This window comes from Rattus rattus, chromosome 14 (assembly GCF_011064425.1).
Source record: "Rattus rattus isolate New Zealand chromosome 14, Rrattus_CSIRO_v1, whole genome shotgun sequence".
NCBI lineage: Eukaryota > Metazoa > Chordata > Mammalia > Rodentia > Muridae > Rattus > Rattus rattus.
In genome coordinates this window covers 36,757,706-36,773,904 of record NC_046167.1, presented here as the reverse complement: position 1 = coordinate 36,773,904, position 16,199 = coordinate 36,757,706, and the positions used below count along the sequence as shown (strand labels likewise).

Genomic DNA, 16,199 nt, shown 5'->3' with positions numbered 1-16,199 from the left:
GGCTTATAAAAGTGCCTAGCAACACATTCACAGAGCATCCCAAGGCCCTTTATTGGTATCTCCTTTGATAAGGAAGTCTTCCTAAAACACAACTCCAGCAGATTTTCTTATCTAATAATGGAACAGATCTTTACCACACCCTTACCATTAAACCGATCACATGCCAGGAAAATATGTTCTCATTCTGAAACTCCTTGGCATAGACTTTGGAGAATTCAGATCTGTCATCATTACCCGAATCACAAGGGGAATGCATTCCTAAGAAACTCGGGATTACTGGGCGTGCAGTGTGGCCGCCATTGACATTGACTCTCAAAAAAAACACTATGTTTCAGGAATGTTGTATTAATAGGTGTGTCATATATAGATATTGCATGTATATACGTTTGGGGTTGTTTATACAAAAGATTAACATTGGGTCATGAGTGAAACAGATTGACTTCCATCATGAAGTGTGGTTCTTTTCTAATTAACAGAATAAAGAAAAGGGCTGACCTTCCTCAGGGAAGAGGAAGCACCTCTTTCTAGACCTGGAGCTGAAAGCTGAATCTCAAATCTCTCTCTCTCTCTCTCTCTCTCTCTCTCTCTCTCTCTCCCCTCTCTTCTCTGTCCCTCCCCCTCCTTTCCCCTCCTTCTCCTTGTTTAAAGTTTAACAATTCTTTGATAATTCAATACATGTATCTAATGAATTTTGTTCATCTCCAGTTAACCTCTCACTCTTCTTGGATGTGTGATATTTTTGTACACTGTGTGAAGATGTGTCTCTGTCATTCCTTGCCTTTGTGAGGCACCTTCTGATTGATTAAAATAAAAGGCCTATATCCAAAAGTCAGAATAGCAAGATGGGACTTCTGGAGAAAGAAGGGAACTCTGGGAAATAAAGAGTGGCAGGAGATTCAGCCAGCTGAACATGGAAGAAGCAGGCTGAGAAGGAAGGAGAGGTAACTAACCAGCCATGTGGCAGATGTAGATCAGCATAAATGGGATACTTGAGTTACAAGCTACTTGGAAACAATGCCTGGCTATAAAGCCAAAAGTTTATAAATAAATATAGTCTCTGTGTCATTAATCAGGAACTGGGGCAGGCATAGAAAAACACCTTCTCTTGTTGTGGCCCATCTTTTCCACAATTTTTCCTTCTTCTTGACTTTGGTCTTCTATTAAAATATTGGCTCTTATTGGTGCAATGACTACTGGCTCAAAAACTTAAAACATAAAGCCGGTTAATACAAGAACATGGGAGTAGAAGTAGGAGAAGCATTTCAAGGACAGCCATGCTATATGAGACCCTTTGTCAAAACACCAAACTCAAAGATGTGAACTTATTCCATACTTACACTTGGACATTTCAGACTAGAACTTTATCCTGTGACTTCAGTTGGAGGTTTCAGTTATTACCATATGAATCTCTTTCTCATCCTCCCCAACATGTACAACCATACAAAACCAGTCCTGTTTCTTGGGAGAAACCTAACACATAGGCTAATAATTTCTCTCAAAGTAAATCAAATCTTTAGTTGTTATAGGTAAGTGATACATGTCTTCTATATTACTCTTTTTGCATTTAGAAATTAATAGAACTCATTACTTTTATTGTTGTTTTAGAATAGATTGGGCACGCACAGGTAGAGAGGCTATGTTGCCATACTTGGTGGTAAAAGGGATGAAAAGGGATGGCTGCAATTTAGTTTTACTTCACTTTTTTGATTCATTCATAACCACCATGCTCTTTTCAATGGAAAACTGATAGAATGCCAGAGGTCATGGCAAAATTCTTTGAAAACTTTCCATACCTATACTTTTTCATAAGTCTAAAATTTTAAAACCTCATTATAATATCAACTTGTTGCTTTATTTTTATTTTTTTTCTTTGTGAGTTCTTCCTCTATTCCCTTGCCCACCGTAAGCCCCCAAAGAGAAAGTTTTATCACAAGTCAGAAGTAGAAGGGTGGGAGATATAGATTACATTTTTAAATATGCATTTAAAAATCACAGAGACGGGTTGGGGATTTAGCTCAGTGGTAGAGCGCTTGCCTAGGAAGCACAAGGCCCTGGGTTCGGTCCCCAGCTCCGAAAAAAGAACCAAAAAAAAAAAATCACAGAGACATTTGGATTTATATTTTAACTCCCATTTTACAAATGTTTGGCAAGCAGAAGTGTATTAGTACATTAAACACCCACTTACAGCTAAAATTCCCTTTATCGCTAGAAGTCCCATGCAAACACAAAAGTAGCATAGAACACTAAGCTCCTTCTCTTTGACAGTGATTAGTCTGTGGTTCCTTGGAAAACAGAAGGGAAAAATGAAACAGGTTCTTCCATGCAGCTCAAATCAACTCCACCCTGGTTGGTCTGCTGAGTTGGAACCCAGCAGATGGTCGGATACACTCTACATCTTAGCTGTTAAGACTCATGCATACACATGAGGGTGCACCCAAGATTTTCTATCTAATTTTAAGGACAAAAACAACCAAACAAACAACTAAAATCAAAACCAAAAAAAAACCAAAAAAAAAAAAAAAAAAAAACAAAAAAAAAAAAAAAAAACCAAACCAAACCAAAACAAAACAAAAAAACCTCCCCAAAACAAAAAAAAAAAAAACCCAAAAAACTCTTTACTTCCCATATAAAATACCAAAGTAGCATTAAAATAATCAAAATATCCAACATTTTTGCGTAATTATGGGATATAATTCTTTGTCATCTTTGTATAACTGAAGATACACTTTGTGGAATGATTTGCATAAAATTGCCAACATCTGTCCATCTACTTGAAGTGCCAATTGTAAACAGCAACATATAAACATATAAATTGCCTTCACAGAAACATCTAGATTAGATTATGAACTAGCTAGTCTAGCCACACTGACACATAAAATTAGCCATCACAACCTCTGTATTTGAGGGGTGGGTGATGGAATTTGTTCTCTTGACTGTATTAACTGGTTCACAAATTGGTGGTCTGGAAATGTATACCTAACTTCTATGACCCAGATTTATTAAGAAAACTGAAAAAAGAATGACAAAAATTTAGCCTTCTCTGGCAAGGAGTATGAGACTTGGAAGCATCAGGGGCGCTAAGGACAGCCAGTCATTCTGTGACAGAGACTGAAGCAAACCTACAGCAAGAGACAAGACTTAGGCAGTTTTGGCTCCCAATTGGTGAGGTCTAGATGCATTCCTGCTTTTTAATTGATATCATTACTTCAATTTTAAGAGCTCATGTTCTCTTTTTAAACCAAGGATGTTTTCCTCATCACCTTTAAGCAGACTGAGCTGTATTCATATCATATGCAACTAGAAGTGACTATATTGACACCCTGAGAAGACCCTATCACTGAGCTACATACAGACATGTGTATCCCTCTCCCTATGGACATGTAGTTTGAACAAGAATAGTACACGAGTGGAAATATGCCATTTCAAAGTCAGAGAAACATTTGAAAGGTCCTCTGTAGGCATTGTGGTGTCTCTAATGGCAGAGTTTCTAATTGTGACAAACAAACCCAGCAAACTATACATGTATTATGTACAAGCATGAGGTTAAAACCACTCATATTTTTAAGTTTTCCCCTCACTGCAGTATATCCCAGCTTATTTTAATATAGTGGAAACTTAGCTTTCAATTTTTTTCCTATGATTCATTCATCTTAGACAAAAATCAGTACTGGACCAACATGGTAATCATAGCAATACACAAAACATGCAGTTCTTGTCCTCCCAAGGAACACACCTCCAACTATCTGAGATTAATGCAAGTATTCAAGAAATTTAAGAAGAGGGATTGTAAGATCACATTTTTCCCCAGACTTGGATGGTTGCATGGCTAAGATTGGATCTTATACATCAGAAATAATAGGGAGGTGATTACAGTTGAATTAAGAACATGACTACGGAAACAGTGAAATGAATGGCTTCAAGAGATAGCAGTGGGGAAGATCTGGCAATTGAGTGGATATTAAAGAAATAGAAATTCAAAGGAAAGTTTCACATCTGAGTTTGGTGATTTAGTTTGAACATTATGGGTTTGAGTTGATGGCCATTAAAATACCCAAGAGACATTAGATAGGTAGTGCACATGTGAGCATGAAGCTTACCAATGCCCTATAGAAGCCTCACGACACAGTTTTAAAAAGTAATTGGAGGGAGAATAGAATTCATATGAAATGAAAAAAATGGGTGAAAAATACTGCAGGGTAAAGGATTATGAGGGGATGAGGGAGGGGACAGATAGGACAATGGGTACATTAATCAAAACAAAGGATATATGACATAGTCTTATAAAATCCCATTAGTTAATAAGTTAATTTCAAAAATAACAACTTAATAAATTTTAACAGAAGTGCCTAGCATGGTTGGACAATGTCACCCCCAGAATACATGGGTTATTAAGTGCAATAACTAGTAACCTCTCAATGAGTTACTAGTAATGAAGGTGCCAGAAGCCTCCAAAACACCTGCTGTTGCCATTGCCCCTGGTTAACCACCATGACTACATGATGATCTGTTGCTGAAGACACTATACATTTTGGATGCAGGACATAGATCACTGTCAAAGTGACCAGGAAACAACATCCCTGGTATCTAGCTTTCCTGGTGTCAGAGGTGCTACTCAGGTTGATGGGAGAGAAAAAAATATTAATAGACTTATCCAAACTTGACTCTGCATGCTGTAATACTTATTTGCCAGGAAAGATGTGCTCACTGTTGCAATAATGGCATGACTGTTGTTTTCTGATGAGAAACCTGCTCCATGTTGTGAAGTCCAAATTGAACCTCTTCCAGGACCTCTTGAATGAGACTCACACAGGCAGTGATCAATGCAAAAACAAGAGTTTAATCATTCCGATATGTCAGGGTCATCCCACTTCAAGGGGAGACAACCCTGAGCAGACTCTAAAAGAGAATTATAGACCTTGCAAACAACTGTGCAGAATTTGTACAGTGCTAACGAGGCAGGGTACTATGCTCATTTGGTGGAGCGAAGCAACTTTCAGATCGGACTGAGTGTGTCGTTCATGAATTTCAGTTGGGAGCCAGGTAGCTTTGTGTGAGTTTGGCTTGCAGCTGTTCCAGGAACTAAACCAGCTTTTTCCTTCCTGGAAGAGAGGGGTCCTTGTGCTCTGAGGTTTGTGGTGGGAATTTTGCCACTGGTCCCAGATTGGCCCCAACTCTGGCTCTTTCAACGTGAGGAATTTCTTGCCTAGTATTGTAATTCTAGTCAAATGCCCACGTCTAAGGAGATCATAGGCCTTAAGATAGAACCTGCTATTTAGTTTGCTAAATGACCATGCTGTCAAACTGTATTTGTTTATACACTACACAAAGACCTGGGCTTCTCCCAACATTTGTCAGAAAAACTTCATTTTGCAGTGGACACTAGTCAATGGGGAGATGTATATTCAATCAAAGTCTTGAGAATGAGTCTAAGTGCTTGACTCTAAATGGGACCTTTATATCACACACACAACAGCTTCTGGACATAGCATGATATCTGACTTATGAAGTCACAGAAGCTGAAGTTACATTCGTGAGACTGGCATGAGATCAAGCCAACCAAAATTCTTGTTTAGATGATATCCAAGCTTCATCTATTACCGTGGATCTATTGACGGCCAATAGTTTCTGAGACAGAATCTTTCTTTTTTGAAAATATGACCAACTGATAGAATTCCTATGTTCTAGTAGACAACCCCACACCTGTACATACAAACAGCACTTAATTAAGCTTAGTAATTTATTAGAGAGAGAGAGAGAGAGAGAGAGAGAGAGAGAGAGAGAGAGGGAGGAGGCAGGTTGGGGGAGTATGAAAGAAGTTGGAGGTGGAGAACGTGATACATGTTTTATTGCAGATTAAACATAAAATTCCCAAAAATAAGGACAAAAACTTAATACATAAAAAAATTCACAACCACACATTTCCAATCTTCCACCATTGACTAAGGATCAGGCTTTCCAGGAACCTTCCAGGCTACCAATGCCTAGAAAATCCAACTAATGCCTCTGAGACTATCAATTGCATTGTTCCTTCTAATACTTTCACGTTCAGTTAGATATGACGGTTACATGAGATTTTATCATTTGAGTATTTCTATCTTATTACTGAATGCTTACAGAATCTCTAAAATTCAGCAAAACTTACATTTTTTAAACTTAGACTATGATTGTATGTTTTGGCTTTATCTGTTTTACTTATCTTTGTACTCTTCATAGTACTTCATGGTACACTTCATAAGTACTCAGAAATAACATTAATAATAAATAAAAAGCATATTGTATTTAGTTGAATGGGAAAGAAAACCCCAATTTTACTTTAGAAACTTCAAGGGGCATATCTGTGTGCAGATTTTCTGCACATTGAGGTAAAGATTTTCCTATTGCTGTGATAAAATGCCATGATCAAAAATCTTAGTTACTGTTCTATTGCTGTGAAGAGACATCATGACCAAGGCAACTCTTATAAAAGAAAGCATAAGGTAGGACAGAAGAACTTGTTTATACTTTCAGAGGATTAGTCTGCCACTAAACTAGCAACAGGCAGGCAGGCATGTTGTTGCAGAAGTAGCTTACAGTTTTACATCCTGATCTCCTGACAGCAGGCAAAAAGAGACTTGTAGGGGTGGTTCTGATGCTAAGGTCCTGTTCCCCAATTGCTTCTTGATCTGTCAGTAAAGAAACCATGGGCCAATTTCTGGGTGGAAGGAATAGGCAGGACTTCTGGGTCCCTGGAGGAAGAGACAGTCACAAGGAAGGAAAAAGGTTTGCCAAGCTTTAGAGAGAGAACCAAGCAGCCATGTGAAGTCTTGGGAGGAGCAGGGACTTGTGGCCACTCCTATAGGTGGGTAGATGTATCTAGAGTAGGGGGAGATTTAGGGTTTAGTTGCAGAGATAAAGCATATTGTTAAGAGCATGCTTTTCCAGGAGGGAGAGAGTACTGCCCAACAATTGTGTCCAAAGGCAAATTGAAAAGGAACAATTGTGTCTTTTATCCATGGATTCAAGGGAAGCTGGGTGGGGGCTGGTAGCATGGCCCATTTCTAGAACTTAGGCAACGTGGCTAAAGATACACACAAGACTAAGTAAGCTTAGTCTGGGCTTTTTTGAAACCTTCCTAATGCCACATCTCCTCCAACAAGGATTTGAATACCAATCCTTCCAAGCAGGTCAACTGGGACTGAGTATGTAAATATATAAGGCCCATAGGGTGCATTCTCATGGAATGGGTTTATTTCAGCTTATACTTTCCACAGTTCATTATATAGGAACTCAAGGCCTTGGGATAATGATGCTTAATGACTTGTTTCCCATGGATTGCTCAGCTTTTTGATACAACTCTAGATGGCCTGCCCAGAAGTGGCATCAACCACAATGAGTTAGTCCCACCCACATGAGTCATTACTCAAGAAAACACCCCTGAGGCTTGCCCACAGAACAATTTGGTTGAGGCACTTTTTTCAATTGAGGGTTCCTCCCTGGATGACTAACTTCTGTTAAGTTAACAACAAAACAAAATCAATAACAAAACAAAAGCCAGAACAGGTTTGTTGTTTTATACTTTAAGCTGATAGCTTGCCATGGAGAGAGGTAAGCTTAAGTAGGGGCTAAGGACAGATACTATGTGTATAATGCCAATATGAATGTATCTAGATGGCCTCATCGATGTGGCTACACTAGTAAGAACAGAAAGAACAGAGTTCTGACAACTTTAGACATTACTCTAGTGGACCACACATTTTTGAACTTTCTATACAGTTAAAGGGAAAGCAGTGTAACATCAGGGTTACAGAAATTCGGACTTCTTCATTGCCACCAAATAGATTTGTTAGATAAACTAGAAGGCATTTGCTCCCTCAGACTCTGAGGAATGAGTAGGTTTGGGAAGCTCTGGTTCCAATAAAGTCCAACATTGCACAGAGCACCAAATAGAGCCAATAACTGCCCCAAGCCTCATAAGTCTCAGGTAAATTACTCTAACCAGGCTTGGCCACCTTCTTAGTGATTGCATGATAATGCAGAATGGAGAGGTGAGACAAAAAGAAATTTTTTCTTGCAAATTTCATTTTTTAGCAAATTCTGTTGTATAATGTTAAGAATTAATGCAATAACATCTGTAGAATTCCTAGAACCATAGCTGGACTGTGGTAAGGATAAGAAAGACAAACACAAGTTTTCATTTGCTTGTTCTAGAAGTTACTTTGCTCTGGGTTAAATCAGGTAAAATTTCATCAAATATTAACTTTTTTTGTATAGAAAAATTGTATAAAGATGCTAATAGTCCTTCTTGTTGTGGAAGCTTTGACATAGATGAAGATATTTTGTATTGCTTATTTTAAAATGCTCTGATTTGAATTTTTGAGATGATTATGAGTGTGTTTGTATACAGGTTCCCATGCAGTCCAGAATAGCCTTGAACTCACCGTGTAGCCAAGGATGGCCATGAAATCCTGATCTGTTTCCAACTTCCTACTGCTGAAATCATAGGCATTCACCACTGTACCTAGTGTCCCATTTTTTGATCTATTATGAAAAATGTTAATAATATAAAATTTTTGATCTATAGTTGTGTGGTATTTTGTACTTTTACTATATAGTTAGTCATAAGGTATTTTACATTATCCTTTTATAACTGTATGATTTAGAAACCATAATCTGGTTGTAGTGACCACCCAAATGAAATATTTCCCTTACATGGGATGATACACTTGATTCTGTTTGATTCCCTGCAAAATTCTTCAGTCTTTTCATAACAGATTTTATGCTTATTAGTTATAAATAAAATTATGCATTTTATCACCAGAAATGAACCCAAATTAGTGTTTTAAAGTGCTCTTTGATATATTGACATAGTATAACAATGACCTTTGAATAGCATCTGTGAGAATTAAAACTGAGATCCCCTTTAGCTTTGTTAAATTTTACATTATTTTCCAGGGCTATTATCATATCTTAGCCTCAGTTCCTAGTTGTTCTTGTATGGGTATGGATATATATATGTCAACAGAATATTATCATATCTTCATGCAGAGTTCTAATTTAATTTAAATGACCCTTGTTAAAATGAGCTATTTTATAAACAGATTGGTTTTTCCCAGAGAAGTGCAGAAATAAGGACAGAGCAGTAGAGAGAGTATTTATACAACCCGGGTGGAACAATCAGACAGTGAATTAAACTAGATCAGAGAAGCCGGAAGAACCAAATGCTGCTAGAGAGGAAGCAGCTGTGTAAGCTCAGAGTCAAGGAAGGGGGATAAGGTCACAGTTTAATTAATGTATTTCAGACCCTGTACCTTAGGGGGAAAAAATGTCCCAAAATGTCCCTAATACACAGGCAGTTTGAGTCTTGGAAGTCAAGAAAAATAATAATAAATAGGACACTTGAATAAAATGTGTTGCTTTCTTTTTATAACGTATTACATAGTTTGTTATAAGAATACACTCAAAAATCAAGGATGCATGTTATTGAATATAATGAAGCTAACTTATTGACCATATTCATTATTTAGGCCTTCTTTCTTTTTTACAGTAAGAGGACATTTTTCAATCTGTGTTTTGGATTTCAGTTCCCCCTGTCTCTTGTGGAGACCTCCACATATATCTTCATGCAGACCACTAGGTATTAGAATAATATTAGAATGGCTATGGATAGTAAGGTGTATTAATATAGTATTTTAAAAATTTCTCTCAAGTAAAGCACAAAGGAGAAAAGGTTTTGAAACTATGCTCAACAAAGTGAGACTGCATCTGCTTGAATGTGGTAATATAAACCTATGGTGTGCCTAACTTCAGCTCCTCCTGCCCTCTCCAGAGCTCAGAATGCAGCACACAGCAATTACCACTAGATAACACCACTCACTTCAGAAAAAAAGAAGAAACCCTTCTCCCATAAATTATGTCCGTTCTCCTTTACCTCTTCAGTAAAGTACACCATCATGCAATGGATACAGCTCTAGGAGCAGAGTGGGTGCTGACTAGACATGAAACCCAGGGTTCTAACTCCAGCATAAATAGATATGATGGTGCAGGTCTCTATTACCAGCACTTAGGAGACGGAGATAGGAGAGTCTGAAGTATAAGGTTATCCTTAGTTACATGGCCAGGACAACACCACACACACACAGAGTATACACTTTTACCCTGCAAAAGCAAAACATTCACTTCCAATTCTCTTAACCTCTAGTTGCTCAGCAAACAATTCTTATTTGGCTTATGAAGCTTATGTGGCTTCATCATTTGGGAAATCATCTCTTTAAGATGGTTACCGGCACTGTTACAAAGATCTTTCTCCTTCCTCTTCTGCAATAGTTCACTATCTACTCTCAGCTTGCTATACTGCCTAACACCCCCAATAATCCGTCCTCCACTTACAAACAACTTAGCCATTCTACTTCCAAAATTTAATAGACAGCAGAAACGTCGGCCATGATCTGCCTCCTGCCTCCTTCTGCAGCCTCATCTTTCTCATCAGCCCTGGAAGAACTTTTAAGACAGATAAATGGTACTCAGTCTTCCCTATGAACAACTGATCCCTGCTCTGAGGTAACTTCCTTTATTTGGATCCGATTTACCAACTTCTTTTCATACTGGAAAAAATATCTTAAATTAAAACTCTAACTACAGTTAGTAAAGTCATCAAGTCTTCCCTCCATTCATACTTTCAAATGCAAGTATTTGGTTTCTTGATTGCAAACTTGACTGAGTGGACATTCATTCTTTTAAGTAGTCATGCCAACAAAGCCCTTGGTTCTTAATTCGGGGCCAAAGGAAGAGAATTTTAAAGTCCAGGGAAGAATGTGTGGCAGCTATCAGATGCTGGGCAAACTATCTCAAACTTGTAGGCAGATTTAAAGAAAACAACTACTAATTTAAGACATTAAATCAGTGTGCCACGGAAGCTGTCGCCTTATCTAGTGCCGAAAGGGAATACTCCTTCAAAAGGAACCTGAAGCCCATATGCAGAGGCTAGTTCTCCACTCAGCCAGCTACCGAGACCCTCCAACCAGGACAGGCGACCAATCAACCTCCCAGGACTTGATCTGCGACAAGCCACGTTGCAGGCTACACGCTGGAAAACGCTTGCCAGAGAACCTAGCAGCCCCCAGAAGCAAGATGGCGGCCTCCCCCTCCCCTTCTTTCTCCAGGAGCCTCTCCATGTCCTGGGGAGACGAAAACACCGAGACACGGGAACCCCGGCCCGGCCGTAGGAGGTGATTGCGCCTTGAGAACCCGGTAGCTCGTCCTGGGTCCGCCTGGAGGCTATATCACTGCGCCTCCCCCACGCCCGGAGAGCCTTTGTTCGCGGCCGCCAGAGTATTCGGCCCCGAGGACAGGAAGTGCCGGCTGGCGCCCCGCCCCGTTCCCTCGCGCCCCGGAAGTGATCTGCGGCGGCTGCTGCAGAGCGGCCCGGAGGAGGGTGGGTCTCCCTAGAGCGGAGCGCCGGAGTCCTCCCCCTCCGCCGCCGCCCAGGCCGCCGCCGCCCTCACGATTCCTCCTGCCGCGCCCCGCGCGGGACTCCGAGCGCGGTCCGATCGGCGCAGCCGAGGTTCAAGAGCCCGCGGGGCGAGCGGCTCGCGGTGCAGGTGAGCGCTTGCCGGCTGGGGAGGCCGGGCCGCGGCGGGGGTGTGTCCGACCGGCCAGGCCTGTGGCCGCCGAGATTGCACGTCCCGCCTGCCGCCTGTACTGGGACCCGACTGCGCCCCGACAGCGGGCGGCGTCTCCGGAAGGTCACCTGCATCGCTCCGGTGGCGCCCAGGGCTGTACCCGGGCGGTGCCCACAACCTGGGGCCGCCGCCGCAGTCCCTGCGCCGCACTCCACCTCCCTCGCTTTCAATCCACTCCTTGCCGGTACAGAGCAGCTGCTTTTCGAGCTTCTCTGCCAGTCTTTGGTGCCAGTTAAAGGAATGGCTTTTTCAGACTAGTCTTTAGACGCTTCGCGTCCAGCTGAAAGCTCATAGGCTCTTCTTGTATAGGTTTAGCCTCTAGAAGAGGAAGGGAATATAGGTATTTTGTATGACGGGGGTATCTTCCGCGTTTGGTTCCTTGAAAGATGGCAAGGAGTAGAAGATACGATTTGTGTGCTTTAGCTGGGCATATGTGTGTTTGAGTGGGCGGATGTGGTGGCGCTGAGGTGGTTGTGTTGTTGAGGGACTTAGGAGGAATTAAAGAATTAACTGGCCTTTGCTTGGAAACCAGAATGTCCAGACTCGTGAGAGCTCATCCAAGTGTCTTTGAGCTACTGTGAGAACTCTGGTGCCACGCCCTACCTGTCAAGCCAGAAAGCACCCAGTTTACAAACAATTTGGGTATGTGTGCTGGGAGAACCTTTATTTCTGTAAATTATTTCCTGTAAATAAATTACAACTTTAATTACGTTTCCAAAATTGGGTAATGTTTATTACAGTGTAGAAGGATTCCTTTGACTTCTGCTTGTTAATATGTCTCAGAGTATCCTATTAGTCTTTGCTGTTTGTATCTGTTGATACAATATTCTTGTAAATGACTCTTGTGACCCCTAAGATGTTTCTACAGCTTAGTTTTTTTCAGAGGAGGAGCCTTTTCATCTTCCTCTCTGTTATCATGTAAAGTGCTCAGAACTCCCCGAATTTTTTTACTGAATGAATGACTGTGAATGTGTACAGTTGATGGAATAGTCACTTGTCAGAAGCAACTGATTTTGGCTGAGGGTATAGCTGAATGACAGTAGTTGCCTACCAAGCAAAGGGTACTAGTTTCCATCTGTAGCATGGCCCCCAAACAATTTTGTTAAGAGCAGTTTTGTTCCTTTGAGATTCTTGGAGTGTAAAAATTTTGCTTTGTCTTTTTTTTTGTTCTCCAAAAGATCAAGGAACTACTCAGGAAGAATTTCATTTTCACAACTCTACGGGGGAAAGGTTAAAAAATATTTAGGGATTATGATGAGATGACATATTTTACTGTTTTCTGTTTACTTCTAGAGTATATCCAGAGTTAGAAGGAAGAGATTTCCTGGCAAAAGAGAGCAAGTGTATGCTTGGAGTTGATAACTGTACCCAATCTTAATAAAAAAGAGGAAGTTATGAATTGATGCTGTTTAGAAATAAGGTGAAAAGTGGGATTCCTCAGACTGGCTCATTTTTTTGTCATGGATACATGAAATCTTCTGATACCTGATGTGACCGTGGCATCTTTGATCAGCAGGCACTTTCATGTTTGGAGACCCACATGCTTCTCTCTCCACTGAGTGTGCAAGTGCAGCGTTTATTTTGAAGTGGTATTTCATTACAACTCTTTTTCTCAGGGCATTCAGGGTGGGGGAAACTAATCATAGGAAAGAATTTTAGGAAAGAATGCTTACCATTTTTAAGGGAATGTTTTGATTATACATGGTTGCATTATTCTCAGTTTAGGGATGTCCAAACACGAACAAGCTGCACATATTTTTGTCTTCTAGTATATGGTGCTTGTGCACTGACTTTCTAAGCAGTGTTTTTTTTTACAGAGCACAAATAAATGTACCAGTATCACTTCTTGTATATGGGTCTGCCAAACTAATAGGTTCTTGTATATTTATTCTTTTATAAATGAGTGAAAGAGCAATCAAATACTGGAAGTTGAGAATGTTAACCAGGGAAGAGACCATGATCTTGAAGAGGAAGGAGACAGTTTCCATTGTTTTATAAAATACTATAATTCTTAGATTAAAGAAAGCAAAGCCTTTGGTCTTGTAACAGTACTATATAGAAGTTATATTGATTGTCCGTCAAGCACTGTGCTGAGGACAATCTCCACACTAGCTCTGCAGGATGGGTGGTCTTCCCCAACACTAAGTGAAGGTATTTGGCCAGAGGCCCAGCTCACAAGCTAGCATGTAGTAGAGCTAGGATTTAAAAGTACAGTAACAATCTCCAAGAGCACTGAAAATTGCAGCTAATCCTAAAAGTCAAGGGGAAAGTGATTCTCACTGACCTGAGCTTCCAGAAAAGATACTATGCTTATCACTCTTAGTCCTGAAGTATGGCCTGGAGGCACCAGTGACTAGCCAAGGGGCTTCAAGTGAGCTGCAGACATCTTTGTTTCCAGGGTGCTTGCAAATACAAGGTAGCTGTGCTCCTACATACAGTCTGTTGTGTGCCAAGATGAAAACTGGTCAAATATTGGTCTTGTAGGTGTCTTTAATGGCTTTTTACTACTGCAGCACCGGTTTGAGCCAGCCCTGTTTAAAATCATATTTGTTTCCTTCTTTCTTTCACTGATGTAGGTGTGACCAATGTAGGACAGTGGGAAGAATGTTTAAAAAAAAAAAAAAAGACAAGAGTTGCAGAACTCAGCTCTTACAGGTTCAGTTGCCTTTTTATGGGCTTAAAAAGTAATGGATAGAGGACTTGTCATCACTTGGTTTAAAAGATGGCAAGGACGATGCTATCGGTCCAACAACCGAGCTGCTTTCTGCCTGTGATTGTGGACAGTCCATTCAAAGGTTATGAAATGACCTTGACTTCAGATGCTATGTAAAATGGATGAAATCCCACAAAGATGCTGCAGATGGTAGTCATCTAACCCATAAGATCTCTGTCATTTTTTAACACAGTCAAATAGCTATATTGGTACTCATTGAATATGGAGGCGGCTCAATGACTCGTGAGTGCTGGCTAGATTTATTCTGATTACTGAGACCCTGCTTAGCCCATAGTTGGCCTCCTGAGGATCTTTTTCTCATATTTAAAACATTCATCATACCCCACTGGTTGAAATCCTCTGTGACTCATGTTGAACATTATTCTTAATCTGGTACATAGAACCTTCAGAAGGACTGTTTACCTAAACTCACTACTGGCCCCATTCCTTTCCACGAGCACAGTTCCAACAGTGCTGTGACCCAGAATCCCGGTGTTTACTTGGGCGATCCCATCCCCATTCCTGACCCCTCTTCTCCCAGTCTAGTAAACTGCTCACCCTTCAGGTTCCCATTGGTTTACACTTTTTCGAAGAATTATGTCCGTGTGTAGCTAGGTTTTGTTGTTTGTTTGCTTGCTTGCTTGCTTTTTCTGAACCTGTATCTTAAAAGAAAGAAAAATCTTCAAGACTAGGCAAAATAGTAAGATGGGCATACCTATAATTCTGATAATTATAATAACTAAGGCAGGAGGACTGTAAGTTGGAGTAAATAGTGAAACTCTGCCTTAGGTTAGGGGACCAGGGTAGATGTCTATGTTTCTATGACCTCTATTCCAGTACTCATTACACTGTAAAGAGTGAGTTTGTCAGCTTATTTCAAGTTTTGCTGTACTCTCCTGAGGGCTGAGTTCCAGGTGTATACCACCATGATTGACTCAGTGTAGTTTTCTTTTGGGTTTCCCTTATTACAAGTGAGTTGAACACTTTCAAAATATGCTTAAGAACCATTTAATTAGTTATTAGCCTGGTTTTCTACATTTCTTTGGTATTGTTCCTTCATCTTTTTAACTTTTTTTTTATTTAAGAACATTACTTTTTTAATTCTGGCATATGTTAAAATATTTAGTCATCCTTTGGTGTTGTTTGGTGTTGCTTATCTTGGTTTTGCCATGAAAAAATCTTTGTTTGCTTAATTCAACTTAGTCATCTTAAACTTATTTCATCTGGAGTTCTAACCATACAAAGCTTTTCTATGCCCTTATATTGTAGAGAAATTCATACTTACTATACAGTTTCATTTCTCATGTTTAGTTCCATATGGTGCATATTTCTATACATGGTTTCCTAAATGAATCTAATTTACTACTTCCAACTATTGGTATAGTTATTCAGTGTCATTTATGAAAACCAATATTTGCTCATTTGACACACACTATATGGAAATGGGTGTGTGCTATTCTGTTGGGTTTTCTGGCCAGTGCTATGCCAGTACCAACACCCTAGTCATAGAGATCTATATCACACTGAGGTGTGGTGTGCTGTTGGACTGAGTAGCCCCCACTGCAGCGCTTCTCCTCACCGTTTCTCTTGCTCTTCTGCTGTTTTTTTTCCTTGTGAATTTTAGCATCGGTTTGCCTGACTCTGTTAGTTTTCTTATTGGAATTGTATTACATTTATGGGTTTACTTAGGAGCAGTTGACATCTTAATAGCATTGAGACATTTTAACATTAACAGAGAGCAAGTAATGCCATTATTTTCTTGTTTATTTTCGTGTCTTTGAGAAAGAACCTTTTAATAAAACTTTTGTATGGCTCTTATTAAATTTAGT

General features: G+C 40.0%; 1 protein-coding gene across 1 annotated transcript; it reads left to right on the top strand.

Moving 5' to 3' along the window:
- The first annotated feature begins 10,950 nt into the window (after window positions 1-10,950).
- LOC116883192 (translation initiation factor IF-2-like) lies at window positions 10,951-14,251 on the top strand. Its single transcript, XM_032884227.1, has 3 exons — window positions 10,951-11,197; window positions 11,253-11,841; window positions 12,951-14,251. The coding sequence occupies exons 1-3, from the start codon at window positions 10,951-10,953 to the stop codon at window positions 13,033-13,035; spliced, it is 921 nt and encodes a 306-aa protein (XP_032740118.1). The 3' UTR covers window positions 13,036-14,251.
- Window positions 14,252-16,199: the final 1,948 nt, after the last annotated feature.

Bases quoted from the DNA above. Each gene is read 5' to 3' on its own strand.
- LOC116883192 (XM_032884227.1), top strand. From the start codon at position 10,951: ATGCAGAGGCTAGTTCTCCACTCAGCCAGCTACCGAGACCCTCCAACC. The intron at 11,198-11,252 runs GTAGGAGGTGAT...GTCCGCCTGGAG, and splicing joins ACGGGAACCCCGGCCCGGCC to GCTATATCACTGCGCCTCCC. The intron at 11,842-12,950 runs GTACAGAGCAGC...GTTTACTTCTAG, and splicing joins TTTCAATCCACTCCTTGCCG to AGTATATCCAGAGTTAGAAG.